General features: G+C 42.2%; 1 protein-coding gene and 1 long non-coding RNA gene across 13 annotated transcripts in view; one reads left to right on the top strand and one right to left on the bottom strand.

Annotated features, from left to right (window-relative positions):
* The window catches only part of SCHIP1 (schwannomin interacting protein 1), a 723,769-nt gene that overhangs the window by 655,795 nt on the left and 43,463 nt on the right, over positions 1-24,511 (top strand). Inside the window, exon 1 of one of the 11 annotated variants that reach the window (XM_077880130.1) lies at positions 15,549-15,819. The exons of the other annotated variants lie outside the window; for them this stretch is intronic. Within the exon in view, the coding sequence (XP_077736256.1) occupies positions 15,790-15,819 (30 nt within the window). The 5' untranslated portion in view covers positions 15,549-15,789. Of the gene's footprint in view, positions 1-15,548; positions 15,820-24,511 lie in introns of those variants that run through there. 11 annotated transcript variants of the gene reach the window in all.
* LOC144302617 (uncharacterized) lies at positions 3,792-18,460 on the bottom strand. 2 transcript variants are annotated; one of them, XR_013369559.1, is made up of 3 exons: positions 18,341-18,460; positions 17,706-17,833; positions 3,792-4,031 (listed from the first exon to the last, which is right to left on the bottom strand). It is a non-coding gene; the product is annotated as an uncharacterized LOC144302617 (long non-coding RNA). The 2 variants fall into 2 exon arrangements; XR_013369558.1 differs by having other exon boundaries at positions 17,706-17,817; positions 18,341-18,454.

Here is a 24,511-nt window from a genome sequence, read left to right on the forward strand (position 1 = left end):
GAATTAGAATACTAGAGAGAGTTAGCTGGAGTGAGAAAATGAGATTGTTGGAGAATAAGAGGATTGATGCTGAAGTTTTGGAGGTCATGACATTGTTGATGATAGTAAGGTCAGGATAGGACCATGGGAGTGGTTATGACTGAGATAGAATGGAAGAGGAAGGAAGCCAAGGAACTTACAGGCCAAGATTTTGGAGGGATGTCCAGCTAAGATGGAAATCCCCAAGAATTAGAACTCACATCAGAGAGTGATTCTACAGGGCATGAAGCAGGTAAGCTGAGAGGAGGTGACTGTGGCTGGGATGCTGATTAGGGATGGTATCAGGAATCTGATGATAGGAGAGTCAGAGCAGGGTGTTAGGGAGGAGCCACAATTGTCTGGAAGCAAGAGAGGAGCAAGGAAGACACCTACCCATCCAACAGGCAAGATGGAGGCTGGAGAGAAAACTATAGAGGAGACAGGGCCTTCAGGCTCTGTTGAAGCAAGACAGTGAAGGAATGTTCCAAGAAGAGGGCCCCCTGGAAAGGCCATAGAGGACTCTGGGGCAGAAGTCTGAGGAGTAAGGCATATAGGATGCCATATAGGAAGGCACTGAGGCAGATGAGCAGTGACCTGGGAGTTGACAGGGGCATAACTAGGCATGGAGAGATCTTATGGTTAAGACTGGATGGTCTCCAGGACAAATAATGTGGAGGCAAAGGAAGAGTTCTGGGGGTTTTGTTTGGGCTGATTGCAGTGAGGGTGAGTGATATTTTTTTTTTTTTTAAGATTTTATTTATTTATTCATGAGAGACAGAGAGACAGGCAGAGACACAGGCAGAGGGAGAAGCAGGCTCCATGCAGGAAGCCCGATGCGGGACTCGATCCTGGGTCCCCAGAATCAGGCCCTGGGCTGAAGGCGGCGCTAAACTGCTGAGCCACCCGGGCTCCCTGAGGGTGAGTGATCTTAAGCAGAGGATGTGGGTCAAGAAAGAAATCCCGTCCAGAATTACCAAATACCCCCAGGTGACCCATGTCTGCATCCATTCATTAACCTGCTCTTTCTAAGCTTAAATTCATCATTGGCCTCCATTAGCTTCTGCTATTCTTTTTTAAAAAACTTTATTTATTCATTCATGAAAGACACAGAGAGAGAGGCAGAGAGAGAAGCGGGCTCTGCAGGACTCGATCCCAGGACCCCAGGATCATGACCCAAGCCAAAAGCAGCCGCACAACCACAGAGCCACCCATGTGCCCCAGCTTCTGCTGTTCTACTGTGGAATTAATCCTATGCTAGAGCAAGAAAACTCCAGGCCTGGCAGCTGGCATATGTTAGGGGCTTCGTAAAGGTCATGTCCCTCTTCTCCCCCTTTCCCCCCCCGTTCAGTTTTGTCTCCACTCATACTGAAGGAAGTTATGTCTTCCCACTGGTATTCACATGCCAAAAGTCAGAGATGCATTTTTCCTCCAAAAGCAGGAACCCACATAATTCTCCAACGAAATGACTATGTCCGATTCCCTTCTCTTCACACATCTGCCACCCAGGATGAGCGTCATGGTTGTGTATCCTCTAAAGTCACACAGGGCTCTTGGCTTCATGTCCTGCTGTTACCACCCTGAAATTCTTAATTTTTGAACAAAGGGTTCTTATTTTCATTTTGCACAGGGTCCCCCAAGCCATGTAGCTGGCCCTCTGCTTATCCTAGGCACCCCCTCCCAAAACAAATAACATAAAATATGACCAAGGCGGGGTCAGGTCATTTGATTTACTATCCCATCTATGTGTCAACGTTTTGGTGATGAAGGGGATTCTGAAAATAATGAAAAACACCTTAACCTTATCATTTGTAAATAAGAAAATAATCGAGTCCATCAAAAACCTATGAACACCCAGTTTTTAATCCTTTTTTTCCAACCTGAGGAACTAGCATCACTTTGAGAAGGATTCTGAAAGTTATTACCTCCACATATTAATGAGTTGAAAATCTGAAAGTTATTCTTAACTCCAAGTGAGCATGACTGAATTATTATTGTTCATGCCAAAGACAAGATTGAATCCTTCCTTGAGAGTATTTCATGCCTGCAGGTAGGAGGTCTCCCCTTGTCTTTACAGAAGACATCCACTTCCTCTGGTGTGTGCATTTGAGGGCAGTAGCCTCGGGTGAGGTGACGCAGGCAGGGCAGGGCAGGACAAGGATGCATAGTAGACAGAATCATCATTTATCTGGGGGCGGACGGCAGACCTGCCTCATTGCTCTCACCGTCTAGGGAAAGCAAACCCTTGCACAGATTAAGCCATCGAACCTGGATTATGGTAACTGGTGTCAAATGAAGAGTCCACACAGGCTTTCTGGATTCAGCAGTGCCAGACCCGTACTCGATGCACTCTTGACCTGGATTCAAGATTAATTTGTCACCAAGACCGGGCAAGCAGATACCCGGAGCATTGACAATGTAGTAGTTTTTTTTTTTTACTATGGAAATCATACTCGATGATGATGCTGTGATACACAATAGCAAGTATTTTCTACAGAGAGGGAGCATTTGGATTAGAGAGACTTGAGCCACATCCAGCATTTCTTCTTTAAACATTAGAACACTTTCTGGGAAGCCGCAGCCTAAATTGTAGCTTATTGCTTGTTTCTTAGCTGTCATTTTTGTTTGTTTTCTTCTAAGAAAGTAAACATGCTAAAAATATATATATATTTTGCCTTTTTTCCTCCAGCCTAAACCTCTACGGTGGGCACATTTAAAAGTATCAGTCCTAGGGCGCCTGGGTGGCTCAGTCAGTTAGATGTCCACCTTTAGCTCAAGTCATGATCCCAGGGTCCTGGGATTGAGCCCCATGTAGGGCTCTCTGCTCAATGGGGAGTCTGCTTCTCCCTCTCCTCCCTCGCTTGTGCTCTCTGTCGCTATCTCTCACTCTCTCAAATGAATAAATAAAATCTTTTAAAAAATAAAAATAAAAGTATTGGTCTTTTACAAACTCAGTTCACCATCCTACTGGTCATTTTTACATCCTATTGTTTTCATGAGAAGACTAGTTGGAAAACTAGCATTCCTTAAATATAAGTATTATTTTCACTCTTACCAGTATCCTTCTTTGAGGTGCACAAGTTGACAATATCAAATTATTTGCTATTTTGCCCGGCTATCCTAAAGAAACAAGAATCCATCACACAAGGTAGCCAGTTGAGAAGGAGGAAAACACATTAGGCTGTTTTTTTCTTCTTACTGATTTTGAATTAAATCGGGCCAAGAGTCTGGTGGATTAACAGTTTAGAACGTGTTAACCTTATGTGGGGATCTGTAAATGATTATTTGCCCTCAGGTTCAGCTGGCCGGTCAGTCCTCCCCCTGAGACACATCAGCAAGGTGAGGGGGCCCCACTGAGCCTGCCAAAGCTATACTTCACAGCGAGGAGGGAAATCTTGCCGAAAGGTTTAGCTCACAAGCTGGCCGTCAGCCATTAGCCGTCCAGGTGAAGCTTCACTGTCTTGACATGACAAGATGGGCACTTGACCAGCTTTACTGCAGTAATGAATTGAGCTAATACCAGCTGCATGCAGGCAAAACCTGCCCTGGAGCCCAAGGCTCTGACTTGAAAGAACTTCAAGAATTCCATGCATTCATTCAAATATTGGTTGAACACCTACTAGATATGCCTGACACTGTGCTAGATGCTAGATCTGTAATAGTAGACTTTGTAGATATGGCCTCTGCTTTCTCATGGACCATTCAGGCTAGTGGAGCAAGTCAACATTAACACACAAATTGTGGTAAGTACTAGGAAAGAAAACATAACATGCTGATTAGATTTGAGGCCAGACTTTATTTAGACTGGGGGCTAGGGAAAGGCCTCCAACTTTCAGCAGGAGAAGTTACTTGGGCAAAGAGGGAGGCATGGTCAGGTTGAGAAATAGCTCATGCTAAGGCCCTGAGTCAGGGGCGAGCTCGGCTTTTCTAGGAAACTGAAAGGCAGCCAGTACGCCCAGAGCGAAGGGAGCAGGATTGTGAGCGGTGCAAAGGAGGTCTGGAGCGTTGATCAGGACCTAGGGGAGGAGGGATAGAGAATTAGTATTACATGCTAAATATTTCATCCTAATGTGCTGCTGGGAAACCCACTAAGAGTTTTAAACCAAGATGTGACATAATCTGATTTTTGTTTTTAGAAGTGCTTTTCAAATTCACAAAAGGTAAGGCTGCAAGCGCTCAATTTTTATATAACAATTTGGGAACTAAATTGAAAAGCATGAAGCTATCAAAGCTATCAAACAGGGCGACTGGGTGAGTGAATGAGGCTTAATTTCTTTTAAAACGATGCTTGATTAATGTATGCCACTTAAAATTAGGGCCAGAGGTCTGATCACCTTAGTTGTAGTGACAGCTCTGCTAAAGAGATCACTTCTAATCCTTTGGAAAATGGATTTGATTTTAAAAACCTCAAAACAAAACACAAGTAGCTTAAACTATCAGTATAAGTTTCCTGTGCTGTCTGCAAAGCAGATGTGTGCCTTTTTTGCTGGCTGCTATTCCTCAGAGTTACCCTCGAAGTCAGAGGCCGTGAGACAGAGGAAGCGTTGGTGTCTGGTCATAACGGATTGTGTTTTATTTTCCTAAGGTTTTTCCCCCCCCCCTTTTTTTTTTTCTCTGCTTGCCTGTTAAGAATGAAAACAAGCCAATTCTACTGTCTCAGATGAAGGGAGAGGAGAGGTATCAGTGAGGAGATAGGGATTCATTGGACTCAAAAGAACTTTCTATCTTGACTTTCTCAATAAATAATGAAAACACCAGGGACTTACAATAAGTGAACATTTTGTTGGCCTAGCCTTTGTTTCTGAAAGAGGCTCTCTTTGCTATTTGCAGAGGAAAACTGGCTTAAGTTAGAGAGTTTTAGAAGAGTCGGGATTAATGCACACATTACCTTTCCTGCTTATGAATAATCCATGATGGATTTTCAGCCTCCTCTCCAAGAATGAGTCCACTCATTGTCCACTGTCCCGAGGTGCGTAATTTCCTAACCAGTACCTTTACCCTCGGAAAGAATTTATTTCTAAAAGATGAGAAACTTTCATAATTTAATAGCTTTAAGATAAAGTAGTAAGTGTATGAAATCATTATATGAAGTTCTAGCATCTTTATTACACTTCAGAAAAACTTTTTAGACCAATGTCTGCTTTCCTACCTTTTAGCAAATAGAAGTCACTCAAACACCTCTTTTAAGAAGTGACTGTTAGATTGTAAATTCCAGATTGTTGCTTAACTGGCCCCAGGAAAGCTGGTTAGAGAATGTATACCTAAGAAAGCTCTTAAGCACTAAATCCCATTATAACTAATAGCATCTCAAAATTACTCTTGTATTGAGGCGGGGTGGGGGGGAACAAGAAGATTTAAGGACCACTAAAGAATTTTAATAGTTCCTTAGAGGTTATGTTAATAGAGTTTAATCATCAATTATGCCTCTTTCCTGTGTTCAGTGACACACTAGGAAAATATGTCAGTTGATGAGCAATTTCCAGAAGAGATACATGATATAAATTATGTCTCTTTTTTCATCAGTACTTTGTTTTACTCTTTGAAATAAATCTTTTGAAAATAGTGGCTAATTTTCATAATAAACTAAAATTTCATCACAAACTGATGTCCTAGCTTTTGAAATATTTTTTCCACAATGTAAAAATGAAAAAAAAAATCAGTGCCATTACCCTTATTACATTTATAGAGGGAAGACTTTAAATTGAAATCTAGTAGTTTTTTGTTGACTCTTCACCCAATGCTAATATGTACCATGATACTAATTTTGTTGTTATTGTTCATTTGGAAACCTCAAGATACAAAATAAACTTAATTTTAAAAGATAGCTATTTGATAGCCTGAAAATAGTAGTGGGGGTAGTGGATTCAAGGAGATGACAGTTTCTGAGTCCAAACATTTGGCTTCTATTTTTTTTTAAAGATTTAGTTAGTAATTTATTTGAGAGAGAGAGAGAGTACATGCATGCAAGCAGTAGGGTGGGGGGAGGCAGAGGAGAGAGAAAGAGAATCCTCAAGCAGACTTCCCGCTGAGCACAGAGCTCTACTGGGGGCTCCATCCCAGGACCCTGAGATCATGACCCGATCCAAAATAAAGAGTTGGCCACTTAACTAACTGATCCACCCAGGTGTCCCAGCAAGTAGAGACCCTTAGATATGAAGCTGTTGTCCAAGCACATTTGCCCAGCAAGAAGCACAGTTGAGCCCAGAACCCAGGTCTGTGACTCCTGATCCAAGGCTCTGTCAAGTCCAGAACCATCAAAGGCAGCCAAGATTGTAACTGTGGATGTATAAGCATTAGTGTAACTTTTAACTCTTTGGTTAATGTCACTGGAGAGTTATGTATTTATGTTTATAATTGGTATTAAAATTATCACTGAATGACCAATAAAACAATCAAGCACACTTTTTAACATTTTTGTTTTCTGATGCTATTCACAATTGGAACTGGTTTAAAAACACAGTTGTCCACTAGAGGTCACCTTTCCTCAAGATGAGGGTCAGTCGCCTTCCCTAATACTGGGTTAACCTAGTTTTAAATCAACCACCATCACCTTGGAGAAATGAACAGCCTTTTCTGCCCATGGGGGATCCCGAGGAGTGCTGTAGCTGCATGCACTTGTATGGGTAGGTGAAGCTGTCTGAGCTACTGAAAATCCTGGAAGGATGAAGGGAGATGGTGCTCCCTGCTTCACCTGTGTGCATGCGTGCACACACACACACACACACACACACACTTTGTGCTAGTTATGGCTTGACTCCTCTTGACAGACCAACTTATTTTTATTTGAAAGTCTTGTGTTAGCCCTGGCAGGTTTATACTACCTTTCACTTTTTTGCCACTGTTTGTTCTCTGGGACTCCAAATGCTGGGAAATGGAGACAAAAAGAAATGGTCCTTAAAAACTGACATAAATTTGGGATGAAACCATGTAGACTTCACCCAAATTTATCTGAGTCAGTTACTATTTTTCTACAGCGTGCAAATTTCAGTCAGCATTGGCCAGAAAATACTATGGGGAGAGGACTAGGACTGTGTCCAATAAACAAGCACTTTGGCAGATTCTATTGAAATATAAACCATCGCATTATTCTAGAAGGAGAGGGAGGCTGCCTGCTATAGCACTGCCTGACGCATCAGGTTTCAAACTGTGTCTGTAGAAACCCAGGGTCACAGGAGATATTTTTAGAGGTTCACTTGCACCTGTTATTGGAGCTGCTAAATACCTCATCCCCAGTACCCCAAAAATTCTAGTTGGTAATTAAAAGAGTTCTGAGATGTGAAAATAATTCTGAATAGAGTACAAATAAGATTGTCTATGAGACTTTAGGCTTTTGGAGAAAAGTGGTCCCAAAAAGCTGTGGTAAGAAGAATATAATATTTCAGCCCAAATGTAGTGATTCATTCCCTCATATCTATGCAAAGTATTTTACCCCACCCTCTTTTGACATCAGCATATTAATTTATCCCTCCAGGTTAAGTAGTCTTATACAGTCCTTAAAACTGAACTCGGAAATGTGTCATTGACTTATAGGTGGTATCTCTGTACTGGTCTTGCTGAAAAGTCATGCCTGTGCGTGTCCAAGAAGGTCAAATTATCTGAGATGCCCAAGGGGCCCAGCACAGTTCAGTTCCAGGTTGGGGTCAAGCAAATCCACTGGGCACATTCCTTCATCAAGCCTAATAGGTAGATAGCACAATGCCACGTGAATGCCCCATACCTCAAATGAGCAAGTCTGGTTCTAGACACATGACCTGTTGGACTGCACTGTGTCTTTTCTTACCTGTTCATTATGACAAATGTGAACAGTGGCTATATATTGTTATTAAGTCAATCTGGAAATAAATTTCTTCTTACTTTCAAGCTTCTAGATATGTTTAATGAAAAATATCAGAGATTGCAACATAAGCTGTTAAAAACAAATGACTGCCACCATGCTACTTATCTTTGTGAAACCAGATTCTCCAGATGTGGTGCAATCAAAATAAATAAATAAATGTAAAAATACAGTTGGAATAAAACTTTAACTGACATCTATAAATTCTGTTTTCAAATACTTATGTACAACACAACAGCCTCATGTTCCCAGTAAAGGACATAATGGGTAAATATTAAAAATTTGAGCTAAAAATTTTGTTGATTAAAAACACATCTGTTATTTTGCCTATCAATCTTCATTTTAAAAACAGATTCTAATACTTCAAAAAAAGAAACAATGAAGTGACAACCATTGACTCACACTAATAATTTGCTCAGGAAACTGTTTTTTAATACCTGATATAAAGGTAACCAGGGTCAGAATAGTCAAAACTTTTGAGTAAATTAGTTTATAATGTTCTGTAAGACTCCCAGGTAAGTTTCTTATTTATAGTTATAAGGCTAAAAACATTATAACCCATCTCATTTTTGTCCTTCTCTCACTCCGCATTTCTGGGCCTCAGAGCATGTGGGAATATCCTGATACCAAGCATCCTCTCTGCTGTGTGAGAAATGACCTTGATCCAACAGGAGCCTCCAAGCCCATTACAGGCACTCTATCCCCGAAGTCACAGACAAATCAACATGCTCAAATCATAGTTCAGTGAATCAATTTAAAATGCCTCTCCAAAAGCAAGGAAATGAGGATGTATGACATATGTTGGACCACACTTCCTGAGTCTTATTTTATGGCCAGCCTTTCTGCCACAACCACCTTCCCTGTCATTGATAAGGTTGTGAGCTGAAGTTTGAGAAAGGAGGCCCAATTAGACAAAGGTGTCTGCCAATGGACAGGCAACTTGCTTTATCAGAGACATGGGGCAAGTTCCTCTGGCTTCCTCTGTAGCTTGCCCCCTCTCCTGATGAGCAGCTATGGATTGTATTTGCGGTTCTTGGGCAGACGACACATGGGCCAGAATGGATGTCACCAGTGGACAGTGTACAATCTAACAAATATTGAATGCCTCTGGCTATTTAGTGTGTTGTGAATATTAGGTGCTTATTTATTCTTTCCATGTCTTTCTATGCCCCCCACACACATGCTTGATCCATGTCTAACACATCCAGATTACTTACTTAACACATACGGTGAATTCTGCCTCTGTCTACTTGCTTACTCATTGTCTAAATCTAAACATCTTACGCATTTCACATATCTCTGAAAAGCTATTATATATTCGTCATCTATTCTTAACACCTCCTATAAGTTTCATCCGTACCATTTGTTTTCCTTATTCTTCTACAGTTAACTGAATCTTCTCAAGTAATACAGCAAACTACCTACAAAATCTCTTGGAAAAGCTTTCCACCGTATTGTATTGGTCCAGACTCTCTGATCCCACTCAAGTTCTCTTTGCCTTTCAGGTCTTAACTACCTGCTGCCCTCTTAACGGCCCAAAGATACTCCCCACCTGTGCTCCTGCATCTTTCTCCATCTCCACCATGACCTCCTCCTTCCACAACACTGTTTCATAACTTTGCTCATCATATCTTCAGGTCCATGGCTGAATGAAGACCCACCATGTGCTCCTGGTCTAACTCCAGGACCTGGCCCTTTTGATTATTTTTCACCCATTGCCTTCTGTTTCTCCCTTCTCACTAGCTCCTTCCCCGCTGAACACATAGATGTTTAGGTCTCCTCTGTCTTAAAAAGCAGCCACAACCAGTCACTCTGATTCCATTATACACTCAATCTACCACCCTAATGCTCTAATTCATCAACAAACTTCCTTACAAACTGCTTTCTACTCAGTCCTTCGACTTCTTAACCAATTATGACCTGGCTTCTACCCTAACACACTACTACTGAGATTATTCTCTCAAGAGTAACCGATGACTTCCTAATAGAACTAATGGCTCTTGGTTGTGTTTACCTTCCAACCTACTAGTCTTATCTGCTTCCCTGCAGAAAAATATTTGAAGCAATCAAGCTCTGCCAGCAACCCCCCCCCCCATTAGCCCCTCACTACACTGGTTTTCATTTTCATCTCACCCTGTTAACTATACTTGTTTTGCTTTCTCTTGTTCTGTATATATGGGCTTTCACCCAAGATTAGTATTAATTTCCTGTTGGTGCTATAAAAATTTACCCTGACTTAGTGACTAAATCAATACAAATAATTATCTTATAGTTTTGGAGGTCAGAAGTCCATAAGGAGTCTTATGGGACTAATATCAACATGTCAGCAGGGCTGTGTGCCTTTTAGAGGCCTTTCCCTTTCTAGAGGCCTCCCACACTCTGAGTGCTTCCTTTGTCCTCAAAGCCAACAACACTGGGCGGAGCCTTTCTCACACTACCCTCTCTCTATTTCTTCCTCTTCGGCCTCCTCCTTTTACTTTAAGGACCCTTGTGATGACATTGGACCCATTTAGAAAACCAGGATAATCTCCCATCTCAAGGTCAGCAGATTGGCCACCTCAATTCCCCTTTCCTGGGTGGGGGTCAGGACATACATACTTTGGCAAGTCATTATCATGTTTATCACAGGGATGTCTTTGTTTCTTACTAGCTCTGTCTCTACAGTCTCTCCCTTCATCTAATTTTCTACAGCTCAATTATCCTTTCCCTGAAAAAAAAAGAATTCTACCTGTTGGCCTGACTTCTCTCTACATCCCCAGTTGCCCCCTATACCTTCAACTCAGAACTTTATGGGGAAAAAGAAAATAACTCATTACCGCAGCCCAACCCCCACCCCCACCTCAGAACAAGGTCCCCTTTCTGACTTCCCTGTTCCTTTGCATAGCTCCAGTCTTCCTCCAGCCTTGGTCTCAAAGCCTCATGACTCCTTGTCTTGTTCACTCCCCACATCAGATCACTGGCCGGATACATCAGTTCGCTTTTTCACGGTGTCTCATGCAATGAGTCGCTGTCTCTTCTTTTCTATTCCCACTATCACCTCCATCATTCAGACCTCTCTTTGTTCTTGACCTGTTGCATTGCTTTTATTAGGAGAGGGGGAAAAATCCATTTCTGTTCCTCTCCTGAGCACCTAAGAACTGTTCTACATGTTATTCTCATTTCATCCTGTCAGCAATCCAATGAACAAGGAATTAACATCCTCAATTGCTAGAAGAGGAAACTGAGGCCGGAGATCAATGAGGTGACTTTCTGAAGGTCATGGTCATTTATACATTCATTTAAAAAATATTGATTGAGTGCCCGTTATGTGCCAGGTACTATTTCAAATGCTGGGGATATTAACACTGAATAAACCAAGCAAGATCCAAGTTCTAAGGAAACTTAACGTTAATCTAGAAGTAGAAAAGATAGATATTCAAGAAGTGAACAACCAAATGAGCAAGATTATTGCAGCCTCCTGGCTTACCCTGAGAGTTATCTCCTTCCCCCGAATTCCTAATGAGCAGACAACAAGATCTCTTTGAAGGCATAAACCATTCATCGTTACATACAATCATGTGTGTACTGCCTTATTCCTCTTACCAGTCTCCTTCAGGACAGAAACACTTTTTCACATGCCACAGAATAGAAATCCGTTTCAACTACCAGGTTGTAAGAATTGAGGGAAGTGTTGAGGAAAGTAGTTTGTACACTAAAGAGCCGTTTTCTAAGGTTTGTTGTCTTGGTGATGCTGATTGTGTTCTTTGGGTGCGTCCTTCAAGGACCTAGTATCCTCGATGTGGCCAGAAATTATTTTTCTTATAATTCCCTTTTTTCCATCGTCCTGAAAGAAGCACAGCTGAAAGCTATATAAAATGTCCACCTGCTTTCCCAAAATTCCTAAGGAAAAGCTTAAAAGTTTAAGACAATGCTTAAGAAATTGGCTTCCTTGCTCATCTTCCCCACCCCCCCATAACTTTGTTTTTTTTCCTAAAATTTCATTACAAACATTTTCAGACTGCATAGTTCTCAGGTGAATAATCATTTATGTGCCATCCAGACTCTACAGGTAAAGTTGTACTAAACTTGCTTTGTCCCAGCTTTCCATCAAACCATCTCCTCTGTCCATCAATTCATCTCATTTATTTGATGCACTTCAAATGCCTGCGTATCATTAACTACAGTTCAAAATTTGCTAACCAGACCTTTTTTATTCTTTTCAGGGAAATTTTGCATACAATGAAATGTACGAAATTTAAATGTATTGTTCAATGAGTTTTGGCAAATGTACCCACCTGTGTAAGCCAAGCCCTTATCAAATCACACAGCTTGTGCCAGAAAATTCCCCATGCCCCCTCCAAGTTGGCCCCTAATCCCAATAATTCACTTTGAAACTGTATGTTCGCATGACCTGTAGATGTGACTTTTTATCGCTACATTTGTTACCCCAAAAAATCTCCTTCATTCTATTGCTGTTACCTGCCACCGTTGAAAAAAGTACTTTCCTGGATTTACAGACACCAGAGTTTGCTTAGGGGCACAAAAATAGCTTAATCAAGAAATACTCTAATTTTTCTTCCTTTTAAGCATACCTTTGATTCAGATTTTGGTAGAGCCATAATTAAACCTCTTACTTTATGATAGATTTTAATTTTGAGGCCAACCTACATTGGCTCAGTCAAAAAGGTTTATTTCTCTAAATCTAGTGGGCCTTCATTTAGCATTGTTTAGTAAGAACACATTCACAAGAAATGAACCTAGAAAATCTGGAGGGTTTTTTTTTTTTTTTCTTACTTTGATGCCTTGTTGTTGTTGCTTGAGGACAAGGAGGATTTATATTCTTGAGCATGTCACAACCTTCCTAGGCCTCATTTTCCATATCTGGAAAACAGCAGTGTATCTCTTAAGGTCCCATCTAAATCTGAATCCCAATACTTTTTATGGGAAGGAAAGTTGTGTAGACCTAAGAAGAAAAAAGAATGTCTATGCTACATGGACCATACTTAAAGAGTTGGCCAATATTTTTTGGTCCAAAAATAACAAGTGTTACTGTAGTTTGGTAAGTTATTATAGCTAAAATGTTTTTGGAACAGCTGGTTTCTGTTTAAAGTTTTTTGTACTAGCAAATCATAATTTAAATTGTAACACAAAGTCCTTTCCAATGAATGACTATAAAGAGAAGCTTGCTTGATATATGACTTTTTTTAATCTTGTGTATACCGCTTGAGAGGGTTTTTTGACAGGATTTGGGATACAATTGTCAGAAATCTGTTCTCCCCAGAGCCACCTCTGAGTCACTTCCACTATTTATGGAACAGCAACTGTGAAGTGTGGGATCATGTTTAGACTTTTTTTTTTTTTTAACAACACATGATAAATGTTTTTAGGAGCTTATGTAATCTATCCCAGAGCTTTTCGTTTTCAGAAGAGAATAGTCCAGGAAGCGGCTTTTTAGGCCTTGTACAGCTCGAAAGCATGTTCCTGAGTCTTTAAGTCATAGATTGTCAAAGTAGTAACTGGAGTAGTTTTGACAGCCTTTGAAATTAAAGCTGTTCTATCTTGGAAAGTTGGGGTAGGCCTTCTATATTAGGTATGGGATTTTCATTTCATCTATTTGCTTGCAAAAGGAACTTTTACTATGACCTACTTTTCCTTACACATATTTAGGATTCCGGAATCTTTATCTCGGTGGTTGTATATATAGCAAGCCCCCAGCCCACCCAGAAGTCTCTCTGTCCTGTGTGGTTGGATTACTCAATAGAGAAGGATGGGAGTTTGGGACAAGGATGTACTGAATATTGTTTCCTTTCCCTGAAAAGTTTCCATCCCCTTTCCTTCATCCTACATTTAAGAAGACTCAGGATCTAGCTCAGGCTTCTGCTTCATTCAACAAGCTTTCATTGTGCCACCTGCCAATGAACAGGCTTAAAGAATCCTGCAGGCACAGGACCTATCTTTCTCCTGTATTCCACAGAGAAAGGCTGTGAGCTTCTGCAGGGTACATCTCCAGAGCACATTTCGTTGGGACCCCATGAACCCAGTGCTGAAGGAGCAACCTGTGAGATCATCAGTTGGGCCTTCCTTTCCACCTTTTTCACTCCCCTGACTAGGAGACTGAAACCATGCATGTGAGCGTGTCCCTGGAGTTGAACTCAGGTAGCAAACTTTTCTCCTGTTTGGACCTCAAGTATTGAATATTAAGAATATTTATAAAAAATTGGTTTTTCTCCTCCCAAGCAACAGAGGTGTTGTTACAAAACTGTAAGTGTTTCACCGTATATTCCTACCACAAATTCCCACCTTCCTTAAGATTGGGCTTGATGCAAAAACTTGTCAAACATCTTGATTTCATTCCTCAGGCATAAAGTATTTGTTTTTCTGTCAGTAGCATACTGAAGACTGTGTGGTTAATAGTAAGAGTTTTTGAGGAAGTATATAGATAGGTAAAAATGAATTAAGAATAACATCTCTATTGACTTTTTTTAATTTGGTGGTTTAAATTCAGTCAGGTTTTCACTGAGTACCATTTATGTGATCAGGGCCATTTTATTAAAAAACAACAAAACAAATTGTCTGTGGCAACTGAATAATATAGATAAGCAAATTTTATTTGTGTGTGTTTATTTTCTTAATTTCCTGTCACTAAATTAGCTTCAAGAATTTACAGAGCTTGTTTCTTCCTATATATCCTAAAATCCCAGAATGACTCTGCGAAGCATTTCAGACATTGTCCGCCCCCTGCCACCCCCCACCCACGCCCAAAACATGTATTTCCTTTGAGCAACCGTCTCCCAGTCCAGAATTCTTTCCATTACACTCTTAGGTAGAATGATCTGTCTCTAGGATCGTATGTCCTGTATGGGGGTGTCTATATATTCAAGTCCTGACATTGGATTAGGTAGAGACCCTTACCTTAAAAAAATAATAAATTGGGATCCCTGGGTGGCGCAGCGGTTTGGCGCCTGCCTTTGGCCCAGGGCGCGATCCTGGAGACCCGGGATCGAATCCCACGTCAGGCTCCTGGTGCATGGAGCCTGCTTCTCCCTCTGCCTATGTCTCTGCCTCTCTCTCTCTCTCTCTCTATGTGACTATCATAAATAAATAAAATTAAAAAAAATTTTTAAAAAAGATTTTATTTAAATAAAAAATAAATAAATAAATAAATAAATAAATTTAAAAAAAAAACACTTGCAGTTTAGTCACCTTTTCATGAAATGAATGAATGATACCGACTGTCCTGCCTTAAGGAGCTCCCTCCCTACACGGAATTTAGGACTGATTATTTCATTCGGTTTGTGGGTGGCTTGAAAGGCAGCTCAAAGCCAAAAAGGAGCAAGAGGTTGGGGGGGGGGGGGGGATGGGATCCAAAGAATCACAAAATAACCCTCCTTTGAGCTACAAAGTTGACAAACACTTCCGAAACTCAACACGCAAACACGCCCCTTGGGGGTCAGGCCTCAGCAGGCCTTGTTCCGAGGCGCCAGGAGCCCCGGGGCCGCCTGCGGGATGCTGCTGCCCGGGCCCCGCGCGTGCGGCCGCAGCATCCCCGCGTGCCCGTGTGGCGCCGTCTCCGTCGCCGGCCTCCCTCCCTTCCGCGGGGACCAGAGTGTTTCCACATCGGTTCCCCGCCTTCACGCGGCACCAGAAGGTCACGGCGGCCCCAGCCCGAGCCTCCTCTTTGTGCCGATCGTATAATTGGCTGATTGTGCGGCGATGAGCGCCCCCTCCCCCGGCGCGGCGCAGCTCCATGTTGGCGAGCGCCGGCCCCGCGCAGAGCGGCTCGCGGGCCCGCGCAGGTTGCTCGGCCGAGCCGCGCCCGTGCCCGTGCCCGTGCCTGTGCCCGTGCCCGTGCCCCGCCGCGGGGAAGCCCCTGCGCCCCCCGGGCCCGCTCCCCGCCGCGCCGCCCCCGCGGCCTCGCCCCGCCGTGCCGCGCCGGGGTGTGGGCCCTAGGATGCACGGAGATGGTCCACCAGGACAACTGCTCGTACCAGGTGAGACCCGAGCCCCGGGCGAGGCCGGGATCCGTCGCCGGAGGAGGCCTCCTGCCTCTCCCCAAAGCAGCAGGTTGCCTCCCGCCGGGGCTCCAGGGGGGAGCCCGCCGCGCCCTGCGCCCGGCCTTCCTCGCCCACCGTCCCTGAATCGCAAGGAGGCTTTCTGGGGAGCAGTGGGGCAGAAAGCGCTGCTTCCTTGGCCTCTAAAGCGTATTGTGAAATCCGCGGAGGTGATCCGTGCTTTTTGCACGCTCCCTGTGTCTGTGCAAATAAGAGGGACTGCTGTAAACTGTGATTGAATCTGGGGGGGTGGGGGGGAGCTTCACGGACGGAGAAGCCTGGCCAGTAGTCACCCGGGGGCCATTGCAACATGCGTTTTGTTGTTGTTGGGGTTTTTTTTTTATTGTTTTTTGTTTTGGGTCTTTTTGCTTTGCTCGCTGCGTAGGATGGGAGTTGTTTGGCATCCAGTGCATAGGATGATCTTTAAGGAAATTATGTACCTAAGAAGTAGTCACTGATGACCTGAGAAACCGTTTGGAAAATCCGGCCAGCAGGCACTTGATGTGCGAAGTTGCACTTGCATGTCTTCCCCCAACTTGTTTTTACTAGCATGTTGCTTTCAGCGGTGAGTCCATAAGAATGAAGGTGCTGACATGCATTAAAAAAAAAAAAAAACTCCACATGGAAAATTTTTTAGTGTTCCATATTCATCTTTGTGCTAATCTGCTGTGTGGAGTTTTAAATTAAGCAGATGGTTTCGGAAGACCAGAACTACAGTGGGAATAACTCCTTCCTGCGACTTGGACTGTCCAGGCTACTTTGAAAGGGTCCTCCTTGTAAGCAGACGAGAATGTTCTCAGAGTAATTGCTCTTTGCAGCAGACAGCATGGCTAATCCAAGTCCAGGGTGGTTACCATTCGGGTATTACCCAGCTGACCGAGTTCAGAAGCTCTAAGGGACCAATTCTGTAATTTAACAACACCTCTTCCTCCTGTAGGGCGAGTTACCTGAGACAAGCAGGTGTCTCTCATTAGGTCAGGTTTCCCAGAGGTAAACGCATGGGGACAGAATCCTACATTTCACAAGGCTCAGGACAGCGGTTTCTCAGCTAAGTCCAGTGCACTTAGGAAATATACTTACGCACTTTTCTCTCTGCCTCATGACTGGAATTTTATCATTACAGGCTTGTTTTATTGGATTTTCATTTCACAGTACATGTAGGTCCAGAGATCCTAAATATTGAGATTTGCGCTTCACAGGAATTCTTCCCCTGAGAAAGGGAAGATGCCAAGGAAAAGCCAAAACTTCACTTACACACAATACAGAGGTTGAGGATGGAGAATGTCACACCTCTGTGGAGAGCCTCACCTAGTTATGGCATGGCTCTAGGTGACTCAGTTACTATAATAATTAAAATAATTTTTCTTCTCTCTTTTCAGAGAAGCTATATAATTTAATTTTTGAAAGGCAGACTACTGTGAGATTATCCTCTATACCTTTTCATTATGTTGATTCCGAAATCACTGGTTTTATAGGTCAAAAATTGGTCAGATACCAGCAATTTCATCTGAGGAGAAGGGATTTTGTTAGCCGACTGCTTCTGAAAAAGACAGATTGATTTTCTTTTGCATGAACTACAACATATAACACTGCCATTGTGTGTTTAATAGCTCTGAAATATTTGCTTATTTGCACAATAAAATTAAGTGTATTAGGTAGATAATAAGAGTCAGTAGATTCTGTATCTCCCTGAGGTTTTGGAATACAACTACCTTCATTTATTCTTTTGAAACACCCTCCCTTTATTCATAAATCAGTAAAAAACAGAAACATTAACCGTGAATCCAAATCTCAATCTACTTAGAAACCTTAGTTTTAGAACTCACCTGGCACCACACGTGATTGGATTCAGAAAGGGCAGTTTCTCCATGTCCTTGGCTTGATGTTGTCATAGTCACTGGTAATATCGACAGTATGATGTTTTTCAGAAACCTTGCCCTTTTTCAGATGAAAGCTTATTTATTTGTTTGTTTTTAAGGATGAAAATGCAGTGATTAGAGCAAATTCCGTAGGGTGGCATTTTTAGTGAGTAAGTAGGATTTACTTCTAGGACTGATTTCTTTCTTCTCATAAATGTATACCAAGTTTTCTTAATGCAGAGTCCATGAATGGAGCTCCAGGGCCCATTCCCCCAAAATTAAATGCACATTTTGGTGCATATGTCTAGGTGTATGTTATTATTACAATCATCATCAGAGCATTAACAGCCTCCTAACTGGTCCTGCTCTTACCCTTCCCCTGCCCCCCACTGTAGTCTAATTTTCAACCCAGTATCCAGAATGACCTATTAAAACCTAAGTCAAAGCATGTCACTCATCTCAAAATTCTCCTCCTCGGAGTAAAAGCCCACATCCTTCCAGGTTCCTGGCCCTGAGGGCCTTGGATCAACTCGCCCCTGCTTCCTCTGGGACTTTCCACATTCTCCTTGCCTTTCACTCCCCTCCTGCTATGCCAGACTGACCTTGAACTTGCTGTCCCTCTGCTGCTGTATGCTTCCCCCAGGTACTCCCATGTAAGGCTGCCAGATTTAGCAAATAATCTGCAGTGTTTGGAACATGCTTACACTAAATATCGCCCTCTGTTTATCTGAAATTCAAATTCAACTTGGCATCCTGTATTTTTCCTGTTAGTAACTCTCTCATTTCCTTCAGGTCGTTGCTGAAACGCCACCTTCTTGCGAGGGCCTTCTCTGGACTTAACCCTGTCAATTTCCACCTCCTCAGTTCTATCCCAGTGTTTCTGTCGCACTTGTCTAAGTTACTTTTACACTTGGCATTCATCACCACCTATCAGATACATATTTTACATATTTTCTAGTCACTGTCTCCCTCACTTTATGTAAGCTCCATGAGGGCAGGGGTGTTCGTATTCATATTCATCTGCTTTCCCAGTGCTTAGAACAAACCCTCAAGTCATACGGATGGATATGCCTGCTCTGTGTAAAATTGACTAATAAGGGACACCCGAGTGGCTCAGTGATTGGGTGTCTGCTTCCGGCTCAGGGCGTGATCCTGGGATCCGGGATCGAGTCCCGCCTTGGGCTTCCTGCATGGAGCCTACTTCTCCCTCTGCCCGTGTCTCTGCCTCTCTCTCTCTGCATCTCTCATGAATAAATAAGTAAAATCTTTTAAAAATAATAAAATAAAATAAGAAAAAAAGGCATTGTAAACATACTGTGGCCATCGTGGTTTCTTATATTTTGATAGCCACTGGGATATCTTTCAGCCTTATTCTAACCACCCCCCCCCCACCTCACACCCCACACACATCCACCATTAGCCTGCACTGTTTTCATTGTCTGTGGGTCAGAATATCCCTTTGTTTATTGTTAGTTTTCTCATCTATGAAATGGGATTTTCCCTAGTTGACATCTGGCACCGTTCCTGCCAGAGGCCACCTTTCTGCACGAATAAGTCAGTTATGTGAATTAAGAAGCACCTTCTTCTAATGCTCATCAGGGGCTCAGCGAAGACTGTAAAGCTGCCCCAGGAAAACCATGTCTCACTTCATGCCCTGATCATTTGTTGCGAAGGTGTGGTTGTATAATCGATGTACTGCTTTTCCAAATAGGTGATTATTTTGAAGAAGAGAGTCTCACTGCTACCAAGAGCTTGGAAACTTTTGTTCGAAGTGCGTGGACGCACTGTGCTTTGCACAGGTTAACCCAAGGAGGGATGCACGGGGGGAGATTCTCAGACAGGATTTTTCATGGTGGTTTCGTTTTGAAAGGTTCTCACATTGTCATCGTCTCCGTGTACTTCTCCCTCGCAGGATTTACATTAGCCCAGAGGTTACTGAGGCATGTGTTGTCATTTTCAGTTGTAGCCGTGTTAAAAGATAGAGCGATCGACCTCCGTTTTCCAGTCTTGGGAGGAAGCCAATCTCTTTAGGAAAGAACCTTGCCCACAGCTTCATAGGCCTGGCAGCCTGCAAGAGGCCAAATTCTTCTAAATGGTCTCTGAGAGCAGGCTTTGAAATACTGTTAACTTGAAAGCACAAGTTTAGGTCAAGGGGTCCGTTTTGCTTAAAAGCTCCTAAATATTTTCTCCTCTTTCCCTGCAGTTGGTTTTTTGGGGTTAGTGTGTTTATAAAAACAATGACATGCTTTCATCCCTTTCTTTCCATCGCTTAAATTCCTCTATGACCTTAGATATAGATCACACCCTCACATTCTTAGCTACTGTGGGAATGAAGACTTGAAAGAAAAAAAGGGAAATGGTATGTGAATGACTCTCATCTCTTTCATAACATAAAGAGCTGCTTCTTCAAATACACACCTGGTCTTGAGGAAGCGCAGTAGAAATCCTTAATGTTCTCCCATTTTTGTTAGGATATATTCCAGACCCCATTGTGTGGATTCAGGAGCTGACTATCATCCGAACCCTGGACAGAAACACTCCTCCCTCTAAACCCTACACTCCTCCCCCCATATGGCCATCAGTTCTTTGTTTTGCTGTGTGCCTCAGCCTAGAATGTCTCCCACCCACACACCACCTGCTTCTACCTATTGCACGTTGATGCAGCTTCCGAGGCTCACGTGCCGTCTCCTTTGGGAAACCTTCCCCTTGCTTCCCCCACTCAAAATTTCTCCTCAGTGAAAAAAAAAATTTCTCCTCAGTGGACTTTGTTTTTCTTTCTAATAGAACCCATTTACAGCTAGTGATAATCTAAGTCTGTATCCCCCATTAGACAACAAGCTTCTCGAAAAGGATCTTGTTCTAGGTCCCTAGTGTATACATGGACTATGTGTTCAATAAATGTTTGTTGGATTGAATTGCATTTTCTGCATCTGAGTCCCCAGGATCAGGATTGCCCATCCTAACACTAGAGAGAAGCTCAGATCTATGCACTGCAACAGGGAGTTGGTGAAGCTGACCGCAGTGCTCCTTGTATCTGGCTCGTGAACCTCTTGGACAGTTACCAGCATTTCAAACATCCCGTGTGCCAAAAAGGGGGATGTAGTGCAAAGAATGAAATAAATGAGACAGACATCCCAGCCTTCCAAGAGATAATCCATTAAGAACATACCTCTGTACCCTGTACCTATTTCTCCTTCACCCGGAGAATTTTCCCAGGGTGAATGAACCTCATGGTCTGTCCCCAAGCACTTTTTCAATATACCTCTGGGCAGTTGAGACAAGTGCTCATCCCCAAGCTGCCTTTCTTAATATATCAGTTTTGCAAAGTTTCAATGCATCCTTTTACCATATAGAGCAGTAGTTCTACTGCCTTCTGAAACGTGAAATTTTTCTTGGGCGAAACATTTCAGTCCAATTGAAGTGTCATACCCAGCACATAGGGTAAAAGATGCCCTGTATTGATCTTAAACAACAAAAGTAGGGAGTATATCAATTTAAGTAGTACATCAAGATATTTCTTAAATTCTTGCTGGAAAAAGCAGTAAACATGCCAAGATTCTACTGGGTTATTTAATAGTTAACAAAGGAAAGGAAATATATTCTATCCCTACTGACATCAGGCCAAGTGAGGGCTCATTTCCCAATCCGTTCTTCCTGTGAATGAGAAAACAAGATATCAAATTTGAGTTCATTTAAGATTCCACCCAGTTTAAGCCACCCAGTTTCATCCATACCCAGGAAGAAAAATATATTGACCTAACAGAGAAGGGAATTTGAAAGCATTTTAGTGCACTATTTGATACAGGCTTTTAAATATAAGTCCAACAAAACAATGTTCTTAGTCTATAGATTTTTTTTTTTTACTGAAAAAAATTTTTCCAGAGTTAATAATGTTGAAGAATACTTTGTCTTCATTATTTTGCCTAGTTGATGTATAGTTGCATTTTTGGGGGGAGGAGGTAATATATATATCACCTTAATTTAATTAAGAAAATAATTCTGGATATGTAAATTCATCTGCACTTGTTTTTAGCCAATATATCTGAAAATCTAATTTATATGTTTTACCACAAAAGGAACACAGTGATAAGTGCACAGATGAAAAAAATCATTTCAACGGGGTTTCATTACGGGCCTGATCTGAAATAGAAATTTAGTACAACACATCATTCCTATTTAAAGTAGCACTTGGGGCTTCAAACATCATGAAACATGATGTTTCAGACATCAAACAATTTTAAGAAATAAATATGCAACACATTTCAAGATGAACATCTAGTATTTACTCTTGGAAAGGGGTGCAGTGAGGGATGGGAAGAAAATAGGAACATCTTCCTGGTAAATACCAGTGCATGGATGGTTTTCAGATAGTAGAGACCCCACATTCACATACAGACACACGTACACACACACACACACAATCTTGGGTGACAAATCACAATTTCATATGCAGAAGCTCAACATTAATAGAGCCATAGCCCAATTAAGCCATGTCCTATTATTTATTTATATCTTCTATACCAAGGGAAAATTTGAAATCTTGATGTACTTACTATTCCCCAAAGTGCAGTATACAGATGCATCAGAAACTACCAAACTTCCTGAAATAGTGAGTCCTTTGACAAACTACTTGAATTCAGAAGGAAACATCAGAAAGGCCCGTGACAATCAATACAAGAGAGCCATTAATGGGCCAAGATTGCTAAGAACACAGAGAAATTTAATGAGGGTATTAATACTGATCCCACTTGGAAGCTGTGCTGCGGCCATCAAAGTGACTGCAGTTGAGTTTCTTATACTCAGGTTTTCAGCTGGACAGAGAGATCCAACTGACAGAGAGATGCCTGTGGTGCTCAGTCTTTTTGATACGAGTAAACATCTGATAGCCTGTCCACTGCCAACTTTTTCACCTCCTCCACCCCATACTCCCAGTGCCATTATTTTAATTGTTTTAGTCTGCACCAAAAAAAGTCTATTTAAAAATTGCCTGTGGGCAGGCGCCTGGTGGCTCAGTCAAACATCTGACTTTTGATTTCAGTGTCAGGTCCTGGTCCTGGAGTCCTGGGATCAAGCCCTACATCCTGCTCGCTGCTCAGCAGAAGGCTACTTCTCCCTCTGCCCCTCACCCTGCTCATGTGCTCTCTCTCTCTCTCACTCAAATAAATAAATAAAATCTTTAAAAATAAGTAAATAAATAATAAAAAATTAAAATTGCCTGTGGGGCACCCCATTGGTGGCTCAATCCGTTAAGCATCTGACTCTTGATTTCAGCTCAGGTCCTGATCTCAGGGTCATAAGATCAAGCCCCACATTGGGCTCTGGGCTGAGCAGAAGTCTGCTGGAGATTCTCTCCCTCTGCCCCTTCCCCCTGTGCATGTGTGCTCTCTCTCTCTCTCATAGATAGATAGATAGATAAATAAATTACCTACATGTTTTCATAGGCTACTTAGCTATCATAGTGAAAAAGCAAAGCAAATTTAGATAACCTTTGCACAGAAGAAAAAAACAATTTCTTTGAAAAGAGATTATAGGTAGGCTTCGGTTTGTATAGCACATGGAGTTTGGATGTTAAGGCTGAAGGCAAGGCAGTGGGATGCTGATGGGTTAATCAGAATGAACTAGAGTTTCCATCTATGAATAGGAAAATCTTTTGACAATGCATAAGTGATTTTTCCCAGTAATGCAGTTAATGTTTTCAGAGTCGATCATTTCCACCACTGGCCGATAATGATCATTTAAAAGCATTAGCTCACGTGACCAGTGCCTCTTGCAATTCAGATTATGGCTTGACAGGAAACTGAAGCTCTCCATTCTAGTCCTTAAATTTCAGGGCAGAGGGTAAGAAGAGGCCATCTCAAGCTCAGGCACTGTGAGTGGCTGTGTGTACATTTTCCAAAGGAAAGTGGTAGCATCTGAGCCCGTGTTATGTCAGCACAGTTCATTTTAGAGAGGTCAGCAGGAAAGAACTAGGGGAAATTATCTGTAGGAAGGACACGAGGGGTTGCTATCCCTTTGTGTTTGAATAGCTACTGCAAATCCATCCGAACATTATGCTCAGGTCTTCCAAGGTGGTCTTTTGTTTGTTCCTTTCCTCTACTCATTGGAACTAAAATTAATGACAGTGTTGATCCCAAGCATCCAAAGTCAGTGTCTTGCCACCATGTCTGGCAGTATGATCTGAAATAGAAGGATAATAGCTTACAGTGAATTTTTTATCAAGGTCTAAAGCTGTGCTTCTGAAATTTAAGGTGCATTCAAAATTCCTTGACTCTTTTAAAAATGAAATTTCTGATTCAGTAAGTCTAGGGTGGGACCTGAGAGCTTGCGTTTCCAGTAAGCTCCCAGGTGATAGAAATATTGCGCTCTGAAGGACACACTTTGAGTAGCAAAACTCTCGAAAACACCGAAGATTGGTCCCCATGGTAGGAAAATAGTAGACATCTCAGGATGGCCCATGCCATTCAGATAGCAGTGGTACCACTCCTTCTGGAAAAGGTCTAAGTTATGAACCTGTCTATGTGCTGAATACTCTTTTAGGTGCAGGTACAAGGTGAAATTTTCCATTGGGGACCACCCTACAAGCTCTTGCACCCATGTTTTGGGGGAGATGTTCTATCAGTTGCCTCTCTGTAGTACTTAGTAGAGAACCACTTACGACAATAAATGGCAAAGGGGTTAGAGGAAGGGAATGGTCTCTAGTACTTTCTTAGTACTAATTCTTGTTGCTGTTGTTTGGCTGGGAAATTTCTATCTTAGATCTTGAGGTGCCCTTC

This window comes from Canis aureus, chromosome 31 (genome assembly GCF_053574225.1).
Source record: "Canis aureus isolate CA01 chromosome 31, VMU_Caureus_v.1.0, whole genome shotgun sequence".
Taxonomy (NCBI): domain Eukaryota; kingdom Metazoa; phylum Chordata; class Mammalia; order Carnivora; family Canidae; genus Canis; species Canis aureus.